General features: G+C 36.5%; 2 protein-coding genes across 2 annotated transcripts; one reads left to right on the top strand and one right to left on the bottom strand.

The window, feature by feature from the left end:
• The first annotated feature begins 1,939 nt into the window (after positions 1 to 1,939).
• On the top strand, positions 1,940 to 5,210 carry LOC113350125 (protein trichome birefringence-like 11). The gene is made up of 4 exons (XM_026594206.1): positions 1,940 to 2,697; positions 3,522 to 3,911; positions 4,179 to 4,337; positions 4,531 to 5,210. Exons 1-4 carry the CDS (start codon positions 2,210 to 2,212, stop codon positions 4,910 to 4,912), a joined length of 1,419 nt encoding a protein of 472 aa, XP_026449991.1. The 5' UTR covers positions 1,940 to 2,209; the 3' UTR covers positions 4,913 to 5,210.
• A 222-nt stretch (positions 5,211 to 5,432) lies between these two features.
• LOC113350126 (aluminum-activated malate transporter 8-like) lies at positions 5,433 to 7,716 on the bottom strand. Its single transcript, XM_026594207.1, has 5 exons — positions 7,177 to 7,716; positions 6,903 to 7,043; positions 6,398 to 6,780; positions 6,160 to 6,303; positions 5,433 to 6,067 (listed from the first exon to the last, which is right to left on the bottom strand). Exons 1-5 carry the CDS (start codon positions 7,577 to 7,579, stop codon positions 5,726 to 5,728), a joined length of 1,413 nt encoding a protein of 470 aa, XP_026449992.1. The 5' UTR covers positions 7,580 to 7,716; the 3' UTR covers positions 5,433 to 5,725.
• Positions 7,717 to 15,770: the final 8,054 nt, after the last annotated feature.

Genomic DNA, 15,770 nt, shown 5'->3' with positions numbered 1-15,770 from the left:
TAGTAAACACCTAGGAGTTATGATTCATCATCTTGAATTATGAAAACTTGGAGTTTTGTCATGTCGGTGAAGTGAGATCACTATCGTGTGAGCTCTGTAGGTGCAAGCAACAGCTCAAGAAATTGACCAAAATCATCAATCCACCGTTTCTAATGGTAATTGTTGAACTCCTTTTTCAATTCATTAGTAGTACTGTATTTACTGTAGAATCATCTATTGGATTGTTGTGTTTTGACTTTATTGATACCATACGTATATGAATATTGATGTACTATCAATGTTGACAGAGTTGCTTATATGTCAGTTAATACTTTTAGAAATCCTTAAGATGCAGAACAGGATGCTCCCAAGCTGGACTTAGAGTCTATGGCTATTGCAAAGAAGAAGAAGGAAGAAAATATTGCATTTATTAACCAGGTGCGCGCGTGTGCGGGTGTTATATGTAGCTTGATTTACACGAATTTGCATGCAATAGTTAGTTGTTAAAGGTTAGGACGTACATACATCTACTGCTATTCCTTGTGAATGTACATTTAGGATTCTGTTAGTGTTATGTCTGTCAGGATGTTTAGTTTTGGAGCAAAGCTATGAGATACTTGTAGATAGAGACAACATGAATCATAGGGTACGTGGTGGAGCACCATAGTTGGGATTTAAATTCAAGTATGTCAATGTCAGAACAGTTGACACAAATCATGACCTCCTGTTGAAATTAGGGCAGCAGTTGTTTTGGTCGAGTGTAGTCAGCAAGGAGGAGGAGGAAGAGCAGGGATTCTGCTGCAAACACCACCTTTGACAATTGATCTTTAAGCTATTGATGATGAAGTTTCCATCTCATCTCCAAGGAGCTTTGCTGTGCTGTGATGTGTTTGAACTTTGTGTTTTCACCTTTTTTTTTGTTTTGGTTCTTTTTTAATTTGACTAATTGTTGTCTAGTATGGTTTGTTTGTCGTTAGGCGAGAAGAAACAAGGCAACCTGGAAGCTCATTTTCTCCATCTGAATTTGTAAAACACGTAGGAGGAACTAATGTTTCTCAACCCTTGAAACACATAACTGTGTTTCCATCCCCATTCGGATGATAAACATATATTATTGAAATTTTTGTTGATTTTTTTTTGTTTTTTTTTTTGTTTTGGGATTTTTGACATCTAATTTTGCTTTTCCCTTTTGTTATGGATTTGGGTCTTGTTTATATGTATTTATCTTATGCATAATAGAAGGGAAGAATTAAGTTTTGCTCTGTTCTCATTGTTACTGCATTACTACTAGATCTACTGTTTGGCTGTTTTTTGTTGATCTACAATAGAGAAAACGTGTCTCCAAGTGCAATCACAGATTAATGCAAGTGTCAGTAACACACAACTCTTCCATTTTGGTCTTTCTGTCGCCCAAAGTGCAAAATGATAATGTGCAAATCTCTTCCATCGTTCCTGTATATAGGAGAGACCATGATGTGGAACAAATGGTAGGGTGCCATGTATATAGGAGAGACCATGATGTGGACCAATGGTAGGGTGCCACGTGTCAAACAGATTGTGACGTGTGCATATTGGATGTGTATACAAACTGAGTTAACCAAACAGATTAAATCGGCGATTCACATTACTTGAACAGTTTGTTGCTTAACTCAGCGATTTAAAGGGCTAGGAAGTCTTTTTGAATAGACTTAACTGCTGACATGGAGGATAACTTTCGGTTTACCGTTTTTTCAAAAAAACGGTCAAAACAGGAGTATATTTGTAAATTTCCAAAAAAAATGGTACATTTGAAAGTGCACAAAAAAACAGGGATACATCTGTATTTCATCCAAAAATAAATTGGATTAAATCCAATTTATTTCACCCAAAAATAATTTGGATTAAATTCTTTCCCCATAAACTCACTCCTCAACTTCCTTCTCTCTCCAGAGACGGTTATTCATGATTCAGCCCATGAATGAATGAGTGCATTTTCATTCTTGCTTCATTCGCACCCATTAGTACCTTCTTGCCAAAATATTTAACAATAAAAGGAAGAAAAAGATTCAGTATATAATAATAATTGGAAAGAAAAAAACAGACCATTCTCGTCTTGTTATAATTACAATGAATCATGTCTTTCTTTAACCACACTTAATCTTTTTTTTCACTCATTCTTGTTTCCATCTCCAACTTTTTCAATCTCCCCAAACCCATGTCTTAAGTTTGATACAAGTCTTTCAAACTCTAAATGACTGAAACTACTGAAGAAGACCCAACGAAACAAGAATCCCCCTTCATGGAGTTCTTGAGGAATTTCAAACGCTTAAAACCCATTGAAACGACATTGTGCGGTTCTCTTGGTTTTTACTTTCTTACAATTTTCAGTTTCTTAAGTTTCTTTTTTTACTTTGATTACAGAGTTGTTAATAACGGTGAGCAACATAGATTTCAAACAGAGAAGTTTAAGTGGTTAACTGCAGGTTCTTTTGATCATCATAATGATAAGTATGATCTAATGTTTGTTAATGATAGTGGTGGTGTTGAGAAGTTGAGGTTCCTTGATGATGGGAAGTGTGATTTGTTTACGGGCGAATGGGTTTGGGATGACACATATCCTTTGTATCAGTCTAAAAATTGTATGTTTTTAGATGAGGGTTTTAGATGTTCTGAAAATGGTAGACCGGATAGTTTTTATACTAAATGGAGATGGCAACCTAAAGATTGCAACTTGCCCAGGTATTAAACTTGTTTTTCGAATTGTTTTGTGTTTCTTGATTCATTCATGTATTGTTCATCACTTTAATGGTATTTTTTCTTTCTTCAATTTATTCAGATTTCCTGGAATTAATTGACATTCATACGTTAAAACTTGAACTATTTATTTGGATTGCGACTGTTGGAAGATGAATCGCATTTCTAGGAATGGTATGCGCAATAGAATTCCATGATATCTTAGTATCTTACGCCGAGGGAGTTGATTTTGTGATTCCAATTCCTCCACAAACCACTCTGCTGTAATCTATGTTGTTTGGGGTGAGGCGCCCTCCCTTAGAAACATAGGATGGGATGTTGTGATAGCTTGTTTAGGAATGAATTGGATGAATATGTTAGTGTCTGCGTTTCTACCATTTTGTTTTCTGGTTTCGGTATCTACCACAATGTATTGATTCTGTTCGTTTGAATCAAATTTCCAGAAATGTGTTTCAATTTCTTAAAAATTTGACTCACCATTCAAACATGGTAATAGCTCGTTGGAATGAACTGGTTGATGATTTTATGTGAGTTTATACCATTTTGTTAGTACTGTTGGTATCTATCACAACGTGTTGAATTTTTGTGAAAACTTTTGAGTTTGGTTGGAACCTTTTCAGTTGGGAAAATAACACTTTCTAACTCTTTTAACTTTTACCATTTTTATGTGAAAACTAGTATATTCTTTACCTTGCCTTGGAACTCTTCCTTTATCGCTTTATCTGGAGAATAACTTCTGAAAATAGGCTTCAGCAAAGTGTGTACGAGAATCCATCTATATGCTTCCTTTGCCAATTTTTGTTGTGTAGATTTGATGCAAAAGATATGTTGGAGAAGCTACGAAATAAGAGAATAGTTTTTGTTGGTGATTCAATTGGAAGAAACCAATGGGAATCACTTTTGTGCATGCTCTCATCAGTAGTTGGTGATAAGGATTCTATCTACGAGGTGAATGGAAGTCCCATAACAAAGCACAAAGGGTTCTTGGTGTTTAAGTTCAAGGAATACAATTGTACAGTCGAGTACTACAGAGCTCCATTTCTAGTTCTACAGAGCCGAGCACCAGCTGGATCTCCAGAACAAGTTAAGACAACCCTAAAGCTACATCAAATGGACTGGACTTCTAGACAGTGGAAAGATGCAGATGTGCTGGTCTTCAACACTGGTCACTGGTGGAACTACGAAAAGACTATAAGAGGGTAAGTTGTTCTTTTCTTTTATGTACTGTTAACCAGTTGTACATATAAAAAGACTCTGCATTTGACACAACTTTTTTTATCATTACCTACATTGATATATAAACTTTGGTCAGAGTATGAATCAAACACATCAGTGTTATAGTGTTAATATATGAGGCGAATGTTGCTATGATATTTCAAAGCACCTAAACTGAAATTTCTTAAGAACACGTTATGTGTACATATATTGATGTTGTCTGTCTTTTCCTTTTTATCTACATTCTACAGGGGATGTTATTTTCAAGAAGGTGATGTCGTGAAGATGGAAATGAATGTTGAAACTGCATATAGAAAGTCAATTAAAACCTTGATTAATTGGATAGAAAAAGAAGTGAATATGAGTAAGACTCAAATCTTTTTTCGCACCTACTCCCCCGTCCACTTCAGGTTCGTCCTATTCCTTGAAAACTTTAATATTCTTGGATATCTGGTATGCCACACATCTCATCTGTTTGTATTGTAATTCCAAAACTTGTTGTAATGAACACCAGTAGTAGTAGATGAAGACATTTTCCGCAGTCCTCTTAATATCACGTTTCAGAAAGATTTATCGTATTGGATAATAATCTGGTTTCAACAGGGGCGGGGACTGGAGAACGGGAGGGAGTTGCCACATGGAGACACTACCAGAATTAGGGTCCTCATTAGCTCCACCCCGGACATGGGTTCCTCTCAATATCTTCAATGACGTACTAGCAGAGCAATCAAACAAGTCACATGTGCTTGGAATGGATGTACTGAACATAACTGAATTGACTTCAAGAAGGAAAGATGGCCATTTATCTTTGTTCTATCTCGGTCCTAAGGAGAGCCCTGCACCTCTTCACAGGCAGGATTGTAGTCACTGGTGCCTGCCAGGAGTACCTGATGCATGGAATGAACTACTCTATGCACTATTCATTAGACGGGAGACAAAAACTCAAGAAAAAGTTTTGCAGGCAAACATGAAAAACGCTTCTTGATTATTATACACTAACAGATTGTAGAAGGACCTGCACAAGAATGAAGCTGTGGTCTCTTAAATTCACAATTTTTAATTTCAGATGACAGTTTTTCCAAAAGAAGAGAATCTAACGTGCACATACAAGGAGTTATTAAAGATGCAGAATTTTTTTGATTACCTGTGGTGTACTAAAAATCCCAGTTAGAGAAAAAAAATTCTGCGGCGAAGTTCATTTTGCCTGTTGTATAGATAGGAAAACCCCAAACTGTAATTAGAAACATTACAAAGGCATTTCAATATTATCTTTTCTTCTCATAATCTCCGAATACAAAGATTTTTCACTTGTTGATAAAATTCCTTCTGTGGTAAATGATAAACTTCTATGAAGTGAAACTGGATGTTGCCCTGATTCTTGCAACATCAGATTATTTAAGTTATATTTTACTTCCTTCGTTCCACTTTAGCTTGTTTTTGGAGTATTTATGCAGATTAAGAAATGGAGAGAGATATGAAGGTTTTCCATCTATACCCTTAATAGAAGTCTTCAAACATTAATTGCTATTAGTGCATTTAAAAAAAAACTTGTAGTTCCAAGACAAAATGTAAGGGTGTAATTGGTAGTTTTGTGGAAAAACATGAAAACTTCCGAGTATTGTGGAACAAAAATATAACCCTAAAACATCATCTAAAATGAAACGGAGGGAGTACTAGATTAAACAATCTTCACATTGCTGATGTTATAGAGACACTTGGGAACTACAAATATTCCCCCTAACATTCTTGGTTTATTTACACCACCAAGCTTCTCGTTTATTCTTCTAAGACTCTAACTTCATTGGCTTTTTTGTTGAGGTTCAAAACCTGCAATACCTCCAAGTTCTTCAACTTCTTTAGCCAACACTTCAATCTTATCCACCATCTCCATTAAAAGAAAAACAAAGGTTGCCATTGCAAGCCCATCAGTGTTGTTCTCGGTTGTGCACAGCTTAGTTACAGACACCGAAGTGTTTAGCTTGAAGCATGTCGTCTTCAACTTAGCCACTATTACTTCTCTTGGCTGAAAATTCTTCATTTGCATAATGTTGTCACCTAACTCTCTCAGTGACCAAGCAAGTAATGACGCAACTGCTTCGCATGGTTCCTTAATAGAACACCTCAGTGTAATGGTCGATGGCTGTTAAACACACTTAGGCTAAAATTAGAGAACAAATCTTGAACGAAACACGATGCTGTTTGAAGAAAACGAATAAACGGCAGGCCATTTACCTGTCTAGGAGAACAAATGCATTCTTTTAGTGAAAGGTTAGTCGCAGCCATCTCCCGAAGCAACTGCCCAATGTGAAGGTATTTCTCCCATGGATGATACAACCCGAATCTTCCATGCCATGGTTCCCATCTCGCAAAATTTCCCTGAGAAAAAAATTACACTAACATAAGCTTATCGGAAACAATTTTATACATTTATAGGAGTATTTATTATAGAGTGAGTAATATCTTTCGGTACCAGAATCTCATCTTTGGCCTTGGAGTTTAGCACGGATAAGTAGCCATCCAAACTTCTTGTGACCTCATTGCTTTTTCGATCAATGGGCATGAAATATTCCTCCGAGCATCCTTCAATTGAACTTGCGAGACTTTCAAATTTTGCAGCAATAGAAGAGTGGAGTTCATCACTAGACCACACAGGTAAAACTAGTAAACTCGTGAACACGCATATGGCGAATCCTATAACAATTGTGGCCAAACGCTCTCGGGCTAACAACAACACCTTCTCTCCCTGTAGACCAGAAACTGCAACCAGATTGAAAGTGAGGATGAAGATCATAGCTCCATAGTCATACTTCTTCTTAAAATTTGGTATCAACCGAGAGTATGTTGCAGCCACACCTGAAATATCACATCAAGACACAGCTACAATGTTATTAAGAAAAATGTAAACAGCACCAATAGCAATATGCAATATATTCCCAAATGTTATTTCATGCAATAACACTATATACGTTACTCACCTATGATAAATATGGTTGCACCAATTACGATTGAACTACCAACCCAATTCAGTTTTTGAGCTAATATTGCTGCTAAACAACCCAAGCCACCTCCTAAAACAGTTCCCAAACCACGATTTAAACCCTTCCCGAGTGTAGCACCTGACACAGATTATTGTATAGCAAATTGTTAATTACCATATATACCGATATACAATGAAATAATATGCATATGGTTATCCAATGAAACCAAATTCTAATCCGATAAGTTATGTGGTAATGAACAGATACGAACCAGCAGAGTACTCGAAAAGAACAACGACTGTCATTATAGCCCACATAGCATTTTCTCCTACTTGTTCATAAAGAGGATCAATAAGATACAAAAGAGAAACCAAAACTAGAGCAACTCCAACTTTCAAACTATGAATCAGTTTCTTATGATCATAAACGAGCTTTTTCTTTAAACAATGAAGAAGAGAAGAAGGACTGAAAGATGATTCTGGAATACTTCTCGTGGCCTTTTCGATATCATGAATCTCATTCTCATTTCTAATAGAACTATTTTTCCGATCTTCATTTGGAATTGATATCACAGTTACCCCAGCCATTTTTTTTCCTTTCTTTCTTTCTTCAAGTATCTTGTTATCAGTTTGAGTTGCAAAACTGGTCCTTGCCAAGTACATATATATAGACATTAGGTGGCTCCTAGCTAGGTGATTTCTATCTATAGTACTCTAGTAAGATATCTTGCTAGAGATAGAGAGAAACAAAAAGCCTTTTGAAATCCATTAGGCCGAACTTTCTGAAGAAAAGTTAAGCTATACAAACATAAACCATGCACCTGTACAACTATATATACACCTAAGTTTATAGTAAATGTAGATGGTCATTATTAATGAATAGTATAATGATATACTAATTCCTAGTGCGTGGAGACATACCGGGCCGGCATGAAAATTACGTGTGCAGTATCGACCTATATAATACCTGATGAAGATCTTTTTGGTTGATATACTGATTTCTATTTGTCCCTCAAAGCAGAACACTAATGGAGTCACTAACCTTATAATCAGTATAATCAAATTCAAAGGAAACTCAGTCCAAATTTTTAGTTCCATTTTCTTCCAGTCTTAGAAAACTAAGCTCAAGTTTTCATAATAATCCATATTTAGCCAAGCACATATACATGCTTAATATCATATCATCCCACCTCATTATCTAGTTGTTTATCGTCTCCACTAGTGCTTGATAGTGTTATGCACTCAAAGTCTATATAGGAACTAAGGTTGCAATTTTTCGTTCCCATTTGAATTGTTTAAGTATCTTACATTTTTTATGTTTCTCTTTGATTAGTCGATTCAGATCATTACTCGATCAATACTTTTGCATGTATGTTGCATAATGGCATACATTCGAGGAACCGATCGAAAATATAAAGAAGGAAAAGTTTATCTCTCTTTAAAAGCGTGTGTTCAAAACTTTAAACACCTACAGCTTCTTCTTTTTTACCGATGAGAATCAACAACTAGTTGTGATATTTGTTCATAGGAACCATGGAGGAAAGTTACATTTAGGAACATACAATATGGTGCATTGAACAAGACAATATGGATTCGAACTACTTTCTTTAATATTTTATTTAGATTCTGCTAAAGCAAAGGAAACAAGTGACGTACGGAATTGATCGAGCAATCGAATCCGTGGAAAGAACTGACAGCACTAAACAAAGATCAAAGTGGATCAATGAGTTGGACTACACATCTATCAATCCAGTTCCGAAAAAATGGAAAACATTTTGCAACTCATTCATTCCTTTTTATAATATCTGATCTCGATCTTTCACTCGGGTACGTTCCTTCTCCATTGTATCTGACAATAGAAGTGGCCAAAATATCAAAACTTATCTCGGTGCTTTAATCATTAAGAATGCAGACCTTAAAAGAAGAAAAAAAAAATGGTTACACTAGTTTTGGTTCCTAAATGACCGATTAATTTTGTTAGGCCATGTGCATGAATTGCCGGAAAAAAAATATCAGTGAGTATTTATCGTTTATCATGTGTACTTACATTTGATATTCCCACTCTGCATATATGACAAAATATCAAAACTAGATAAGTTGTTAGTTGAATAGCGCATTGTTGAATGGTTGATGTGCCATACTATCCATCAAGTTTGACGCATAATGGGATTGTGGGATCATGACTTCATTCACATAGTTAATGCGCGCGCGTGCACAGATAGTTGTGATTTGGTGCGGTGGTGCATGCACATTGGTTTTGTACGTTCACCATGGATAGCTAAAACCTAAAAACAATAAATTGGATGTTAGGACTTGGGAGATTGCGTCTCGCTCATTGGCGTGGATGCACTGTAAAAGATGCCGCGTTCAGAGGCAGTTTTAATTAGACCTAACTTTGCAATAAGATGTTGTTGATCTAATTTTTCTTGAACCAAAAATGATTATGTTGACTACTAGTGCCCATATAACGTGGATTATCTAATGGAATTCTGAATTTAATTTAATTGAACACGCACTAAACGCGGGATGGCTAACATGTGTAGCCAAAACATACGATGGACGTGACCCGCCCGCTATACTAGGTATGCCAGAATATCAGTTTCCCCCTAGAAGTGCGTTCGCTTTCCTATATCCTAATTCCGTTTCTTTTCTTTTCTTTTCTTTTGGTTCTCCTCCTATCTTTTGACTTTCTACTTATTTCAAACCGATGCCTCCCACGTAGTAGACACTATCGTCAGTCTTTTATTGCATGCAGTATCTGCTTCTATTTTCAAATTATGTACTGTAATAAAAAAGATCCGGAAACTAGAAAGACTTTAGCGTCAGCATCAAACACCAAACAAAAGACATAACACTAAGTGCAAATCGGAGCTGGTTATTTTAATTTGCAATATATGAATTCGCTTTCCTTGCCAAAATCATGGTTTTGTATGAATAGGCTTTACCCTGTTGAACCAGAAACTTCTATTTGATGACGAGTTCAAAAGTTATTCTTTTTGACTTGTGTAAATGAACAAACATGGTGCCTTTGACTGACAACGAATGCTGGAAATATAAAAAATGGGTATATACCCCAGAAAACACTAACCTTACCTATTGATAGGTAAATATAATATAGGTCCTGCACGTCATGACTTTACATCACCGCTGGAAGGTACGACGTTGGATTCATCGCAGGTTCTTTATGTATTGGACTTCGATTCAGTGATGACGGTATTGTATGTTATCTCCCTGGTCTTTATGCTCGTAAATTTTTGGCAATGTCCTATAATCTTGATCGTATGGCTCGATAGCTGGGGTTTGACAAAGGGGTTCCTTCTAACTTTCCTCCTCCATTCGACTCTGATGTTCCGGCGGTTCGCGCTAGCTTTGACCGCATTGTTTTCAAAGATCCAACTTGTTTGGGCGACTACGGGATCGACTTTTCTTATTAGTATCCTGTTCAGGACCGTTACTTAGCCGTTATTGATGCAGCTCATGATTATCAAGACTATATTCGTCGCCACCCATTTTCAATTGGTTTTTGATGATCTGAAGGTGTTGCACGCGTTTGGTCGTGTCAAGCTAAATGACGAGATAGCGGAGGAGTATGGTTTAAAACCCGTTACTAAGGGTCGTCCTTTAGATCCATTGGTGACTTCCTGAGATCCGCCAGAGGGGCATGAGCCTATAAGTAAGGAACTGAAAAAGAAAGGCGCCAAGCCCCATTCTTCCGGTAGAAAGCCTGACAGGATTCAAAATCCAAAACCCGTTGTCAGCTCTCCGGCGATTCAGGTATGCTTTAAACTCATTATTATCTCAGGTCTCCTCCTCCTCTTCTTTTTGTATTTATTTTCTTTTGATAAGTGACGGGTGCCACGTCCTCAGGGAGCGCTGTCATCCAACCCTGTCGGATGGAATCCACCTTCGTATTTGATGGAGGAGTATCTTAATATGCCTTAGCGTGAGCTGTCTCATAAGAACCTCGCCAAAAAGGCCAAACATGACGCGGCCGTGTCATCCACCACCCATGCTTGTTCTTCTGCTAACGCCGCGCATTATTTCTTATACAGACTCAGCAGGATGTTGACAATAGACCAATTCCTTCATTCATGGACCGTATGCAGAGTCTTGGTATCCAGCTACCAGGGAGCTGGGATGGGTTTCTCCGTATTTGCATGTTTCATCAATTAATCCTCTGATAGAGGAATATTTTCGTGCTATGGGCCAAGCCTTGGAGTCTCCTACCGACGTGCTTGATTCCTTTAGTCCCACCGGATCGAATCCTTCGGTATTAGGTGGGTCCTCTACCAGGTGGCACCTCAGCCGGATCCCCCGGCAGGTAACTGCTCATTCTTTGCCTTACACGTGTTCTCATCTTCATTTCGTGGTGTCATTGTTATCGCCATATTTATATGTTGAGCTTTCCTTCTCAGTGTCATATCTTCTTTGTTATGTAGGTTCTTCAAGCGATTCCGAGTCATCTTCCGGCTCTTCTTCTTCGCACTCGAAACCTCGTAAGCGTTCTCCTGATCCCTCGTATCATGACATTATGCCACATGACGTAGGTCTCCTCTTATTTACCATTATTGTCATTACTCCCAACATAACCTTATACTTATCTATTAGTTCCTTCCTTATCTTTCCCACTCCATGGATATGCTCTTTTGGGCTTGGACTCTAGTCCCCATGTTAGCTAATGGGTTTACCCTTTCTATTTTTCATGCATCAACAATATCCCTTTATCTGTGTACCCTCCCAACTAATTTGCCTACCCCATCAAAGCATTTATTTTGTTATACCCCGATAATTCACCGATATCTTCTTTATGAGAAACATAAACAGACCAAACTTTCTATTCGTTATCTTCTTAACTGCACGCTAAGGTTCCTGTTTATCAAACTCAGCCAAAATTCACACCTCTCTTATGAAAGCATGCAAAGTTATGTTTTTGTGTTGATGGTGGACAGAAGGAGCTAATAGGTGCTTGATGGAATTCCTCTGTTATTACCACAACAAGAACCTCTTCTTATCAGAAACACAAGTTAAAGAAAACGTTTTCATGATTTATCTTTTTGATTTTGAATGAGAATTTGTTAGGTTTTCTTGTTATAATTGATAAATATGGATGAATAAACCATATGTGATTAAGGGAAATGGATTCGATGTGAATTTTAGTTAAAGACTTGTATGCAAGTTTGGTAAGCTTATATATCTTTGATGGAAATGATAACGAATATGAATCAAGTCAACAAAGTTGATAGATATGATAATCAAAGACGATAAAAATGATTCAAAAAAAAAATTCCACTTCCCCCATTATTTGTGTATGAATGATATTCGCAATGATTTCTAAGTTATGATTCAATTAATGATGTACAACAATCTTCAAAATAATAAATAAATTTTGTGAATATACCAACAATATTTAGAATTTTTCTTAAAATTGTGCTTTGTTTCTTGACGGTTTTATATACCGGTACAGGTGGTACCGGTATCAAAATTTTCTAAATTTTTCATGATTTTTATATTAACCGAATTGTAACTAACATAACTAACCAATAACGGCACCGTTAGTGTTTTTTAGGGGTATATAAATGGCAGGGGTGGAGCTTAGTGAGGACTAGGGAGGACAGTTTTCCTCCCTGGAATTTACAAAATTACTACTTTAGGCTTAGAAATTTAAAGTTTTCCGTAATTGTCCCCCTTGGGTTCTACAAAATTACTATAATATACTTCGTTTGTGTAACTTCTTACATACATTTTAAAATTTTCTGTAACAAATTCTAGCACTAGGTATAATGTTCTATGAAATATTGATATTTTGTGGAGTCTTGAGGCAAGTTCTGTATTTTTTTGTCCCAAAATACCTTAAAAAAATTTGGGCGGCCTCCGGACACCAATAATGCTACCTTCCACTATATATATTTGTCCCCCGAGTTGGAAAGTCTGGCTCCGCCCCTGATAAAGGGTCTCTCTAAAAAATATGATAGAAAAAATAGAACATTTTTGGTTAACTTATGTTTTCATTGAATAACTATAACGTATATTTAACTACAATAGACTTGTCTCATACTGTCTTAAGTAATTCAGGTGTTGTACAGTCTACTGGTACTTAGTATTAAGTGGTATGTTGACAACATTGTGTAACTATGTGAATAGTGTGTGCGTGTGTTATATGTAAGAGTCCTGTAAAAACTGTAATTTATATAAAAGAGCTATTTATTCTCTTATCAGTTTTAATGTCGAGTCTGTTATTTGTATTAATCTTTATTTTTCTTTTCAATGATGGTTTGAATAAGATTCACTATGATATCAGTTTGTATTATTCACTATGGTTTGAATAAGTCTCTGACAGAATATTGAAACTCATTTTTTTAAGATCTCTACCACTCATGCCATCCAACTTTGAACAAAACCTCAGACAATAAATCAAGGTACATCTTATGTTGCTTCTTTCCTAGTAAAGTTAAAACACAAACTAGGATGAATTGTCTGTTGTTGGTTCTCCAATTTCATACACAATGGTAGTGATCATTCTATCTGTTTTATCTACTGATTATGCTTCTTTTGCTACATTTATACGAATCTGATACCCATCTGTGAGTATCAATGAACTTCACAATCTAAGTAAGGAACTAATTTTTAATCAGCATATCACTAGTGAGAAAATTGAAAATGAAACTAAGGCGTTTTCCGCTATGAGATTTCAACTTACTTATAATCCTATTACTTCATACAATTCAAATACTTCCTATGGCTCTTTTTATAGAGGTGGTAGAGGACATAATTTTAATTTTCGAGGCATAGGTCGTGGTATTTTCCCTAATTACTTCTTTAGGCCTTCATTTTCATCTCCTAGTCCTGTTGTTGACAAGACTCTCTATCATATATGCTTTAAGCTTGGTGACATTGCATATTGGAATGTATTCATTGCCTCAAATTCACAAACCAAGGTCGACAACCTCTCAGAAACATTCAGGCTATATTAGCATCTTCAAGTATTCATGATGATGTGTCTTCTTTGTACGTCGATTCCGGAGAAAATACTCGTACTATATTTTTTATTGTGAGTCTTTAGCGCATATTTCTTCATATGATGGTTCTGAGCTTATTTCTACTACTAATGGATCATGTATGTCTACATCTTGCTCTGGCTCTTAGATTAAGAACATTGGTGGTAAATTTTTTAAAACTGTAAAATATCTTTTATGTCCCAAGTGTTATTCATAACTTACTATTTGTTCATCGATTTACCACTGGTAACCATTGTGCCTTAACATTCACTTCTCATGGTTTCGTTGTGAAAGATCTGACCTCAGGTAAGATTCTTTTCAAATGGCCACATGAGAATGGCTTGTATCCCTTTCACTTTAAATCAACATTAGCAAGAATTCATCAACCATCTCCAACAACCCAACTGCCTTCACCAGCATTCTCTCATCTAGTGAGCTTCTTTAGCGCCGACTAGGTCATCCTTTATTTCACACTTTACAACATGTTTATAGGATTTTAAATGTTTTTGGTGTTTCTGAGTAATCTTTGTTTTTCTCTCGTTGTAGATTAAGAAAAAGTCAGAAGCTTCAGTTGTCATGTAATAAGGCTAGTCAGCCTCTGGAGTTGTTACACACTAATTTGTAGAATCCCCGTCATGTAGCTTCTTTCACTGGTTGTTTACTGTTATGAAAATGTAGTGGATGTTATTCAAATATTTCTGGATTTTTTTCTATGTTACATAAGTCTGACTTCAAGAATATTATTTTTGTTGCGCAAATTGAAAATTTACTTTCTCTCAAAGCCAAAGTGATAAGAACTGATGGTGGGGGTGAGTTCTTACATAGCTTACGTGAATATTTTTAAGCTTAGAAATGTATTTTTCATGAGTTCTCTTGTCTACACACACCTGAATAAAATGGTGTGACGAAAACAAAACACAAGCATCTTCTTAATGTTAGTAGGGCATTTCTCATTCAATCTGGACTTTCAAATAATTTTTGGGATGAATCTTTCTCCACTGCAAACTAGTTAATAAATAGACTTCCTACTAAATTACTTCAATCTTTTCTCCTTTTGAGTTTCTTTTCTATAAGTTCTTAGAGTACAATTTTCTTAATGTCTTCGGCTGCTCTTGTTTTGCTTTGCTCAAACCCTATACATCTAATAAGATACAACCTAGGAGCTATGTTATAATAGGAGCTAGGCGAGGCGAGGCGCCAAGACCAGCGCCTTTGGCTCCTAAGGCGCCCTAGGCGAGCGCCCAAGATTTAGAAAACTACAAATGTAAGCATAATTTGGCGCCTGGGGGATTTTTTTCCTAGGCGCTGTCCAACGCTTAGTGGGCCTTTGGCGCTTAAGCGCCAAAGACGCTCGCCTTTAACAACATAGCCTAGGAATAAGCATTGTGTTTTTCTAGGATATAGTCTTTATCGTAAGGGTAACCGCTATTGGAACCTTTTATTGGCAGGTTATACATTTCTCGGCATGTGCTTTTCAATGAAGTTTTTTTTCCTTACATCTTAATGGTTATTACTTCTGCACTTTCTTTTGCCTTCTGATTTTACAAATCCAGTCCATACCAACTGCACCATCTTTTTTACCTTTTCCATGTGAGTTTTCATTTACATCTTCCACCTCAATTATTTCAAGTTCAATGGTCCCTTCCATCCCTAATGCAGATTCAGTCGCTACTTCTGACTCTACTTCAGCACCTAATATTTCAGTCACTAATTCCCACTCCATGGTCATTAGAGGCAAACAAGGCATCTTTAAGCCTAAAACTCTCTTAGATACTTCTCACAAATTTCCTTTGGAACTTTTATCTGACACCTCACATCCAGTTACCAACTTCTTTACTTAGGCTATCAAGGTCCCTCATTGAAGGAAATAT

Source organism: Papaver somniferum, chromosome 2 (genome assembly GCF_003573695.1).
Source record: "Papaver somniferum cultivar HN1 chromosome 2, ASM357369v1, whole genome shotgun sequence".
NCBI classification, from domain to species: domain Eukaryota; kingdom Viridiplantae; phylum Streptophyta; class Magnoliopsida; order Ranunculales; family Papaveraceae; genus Papaver; species Papaver somniferum.
This window is presented reverse-complemented; position numbering and strand designations above follow the sequence as displayed.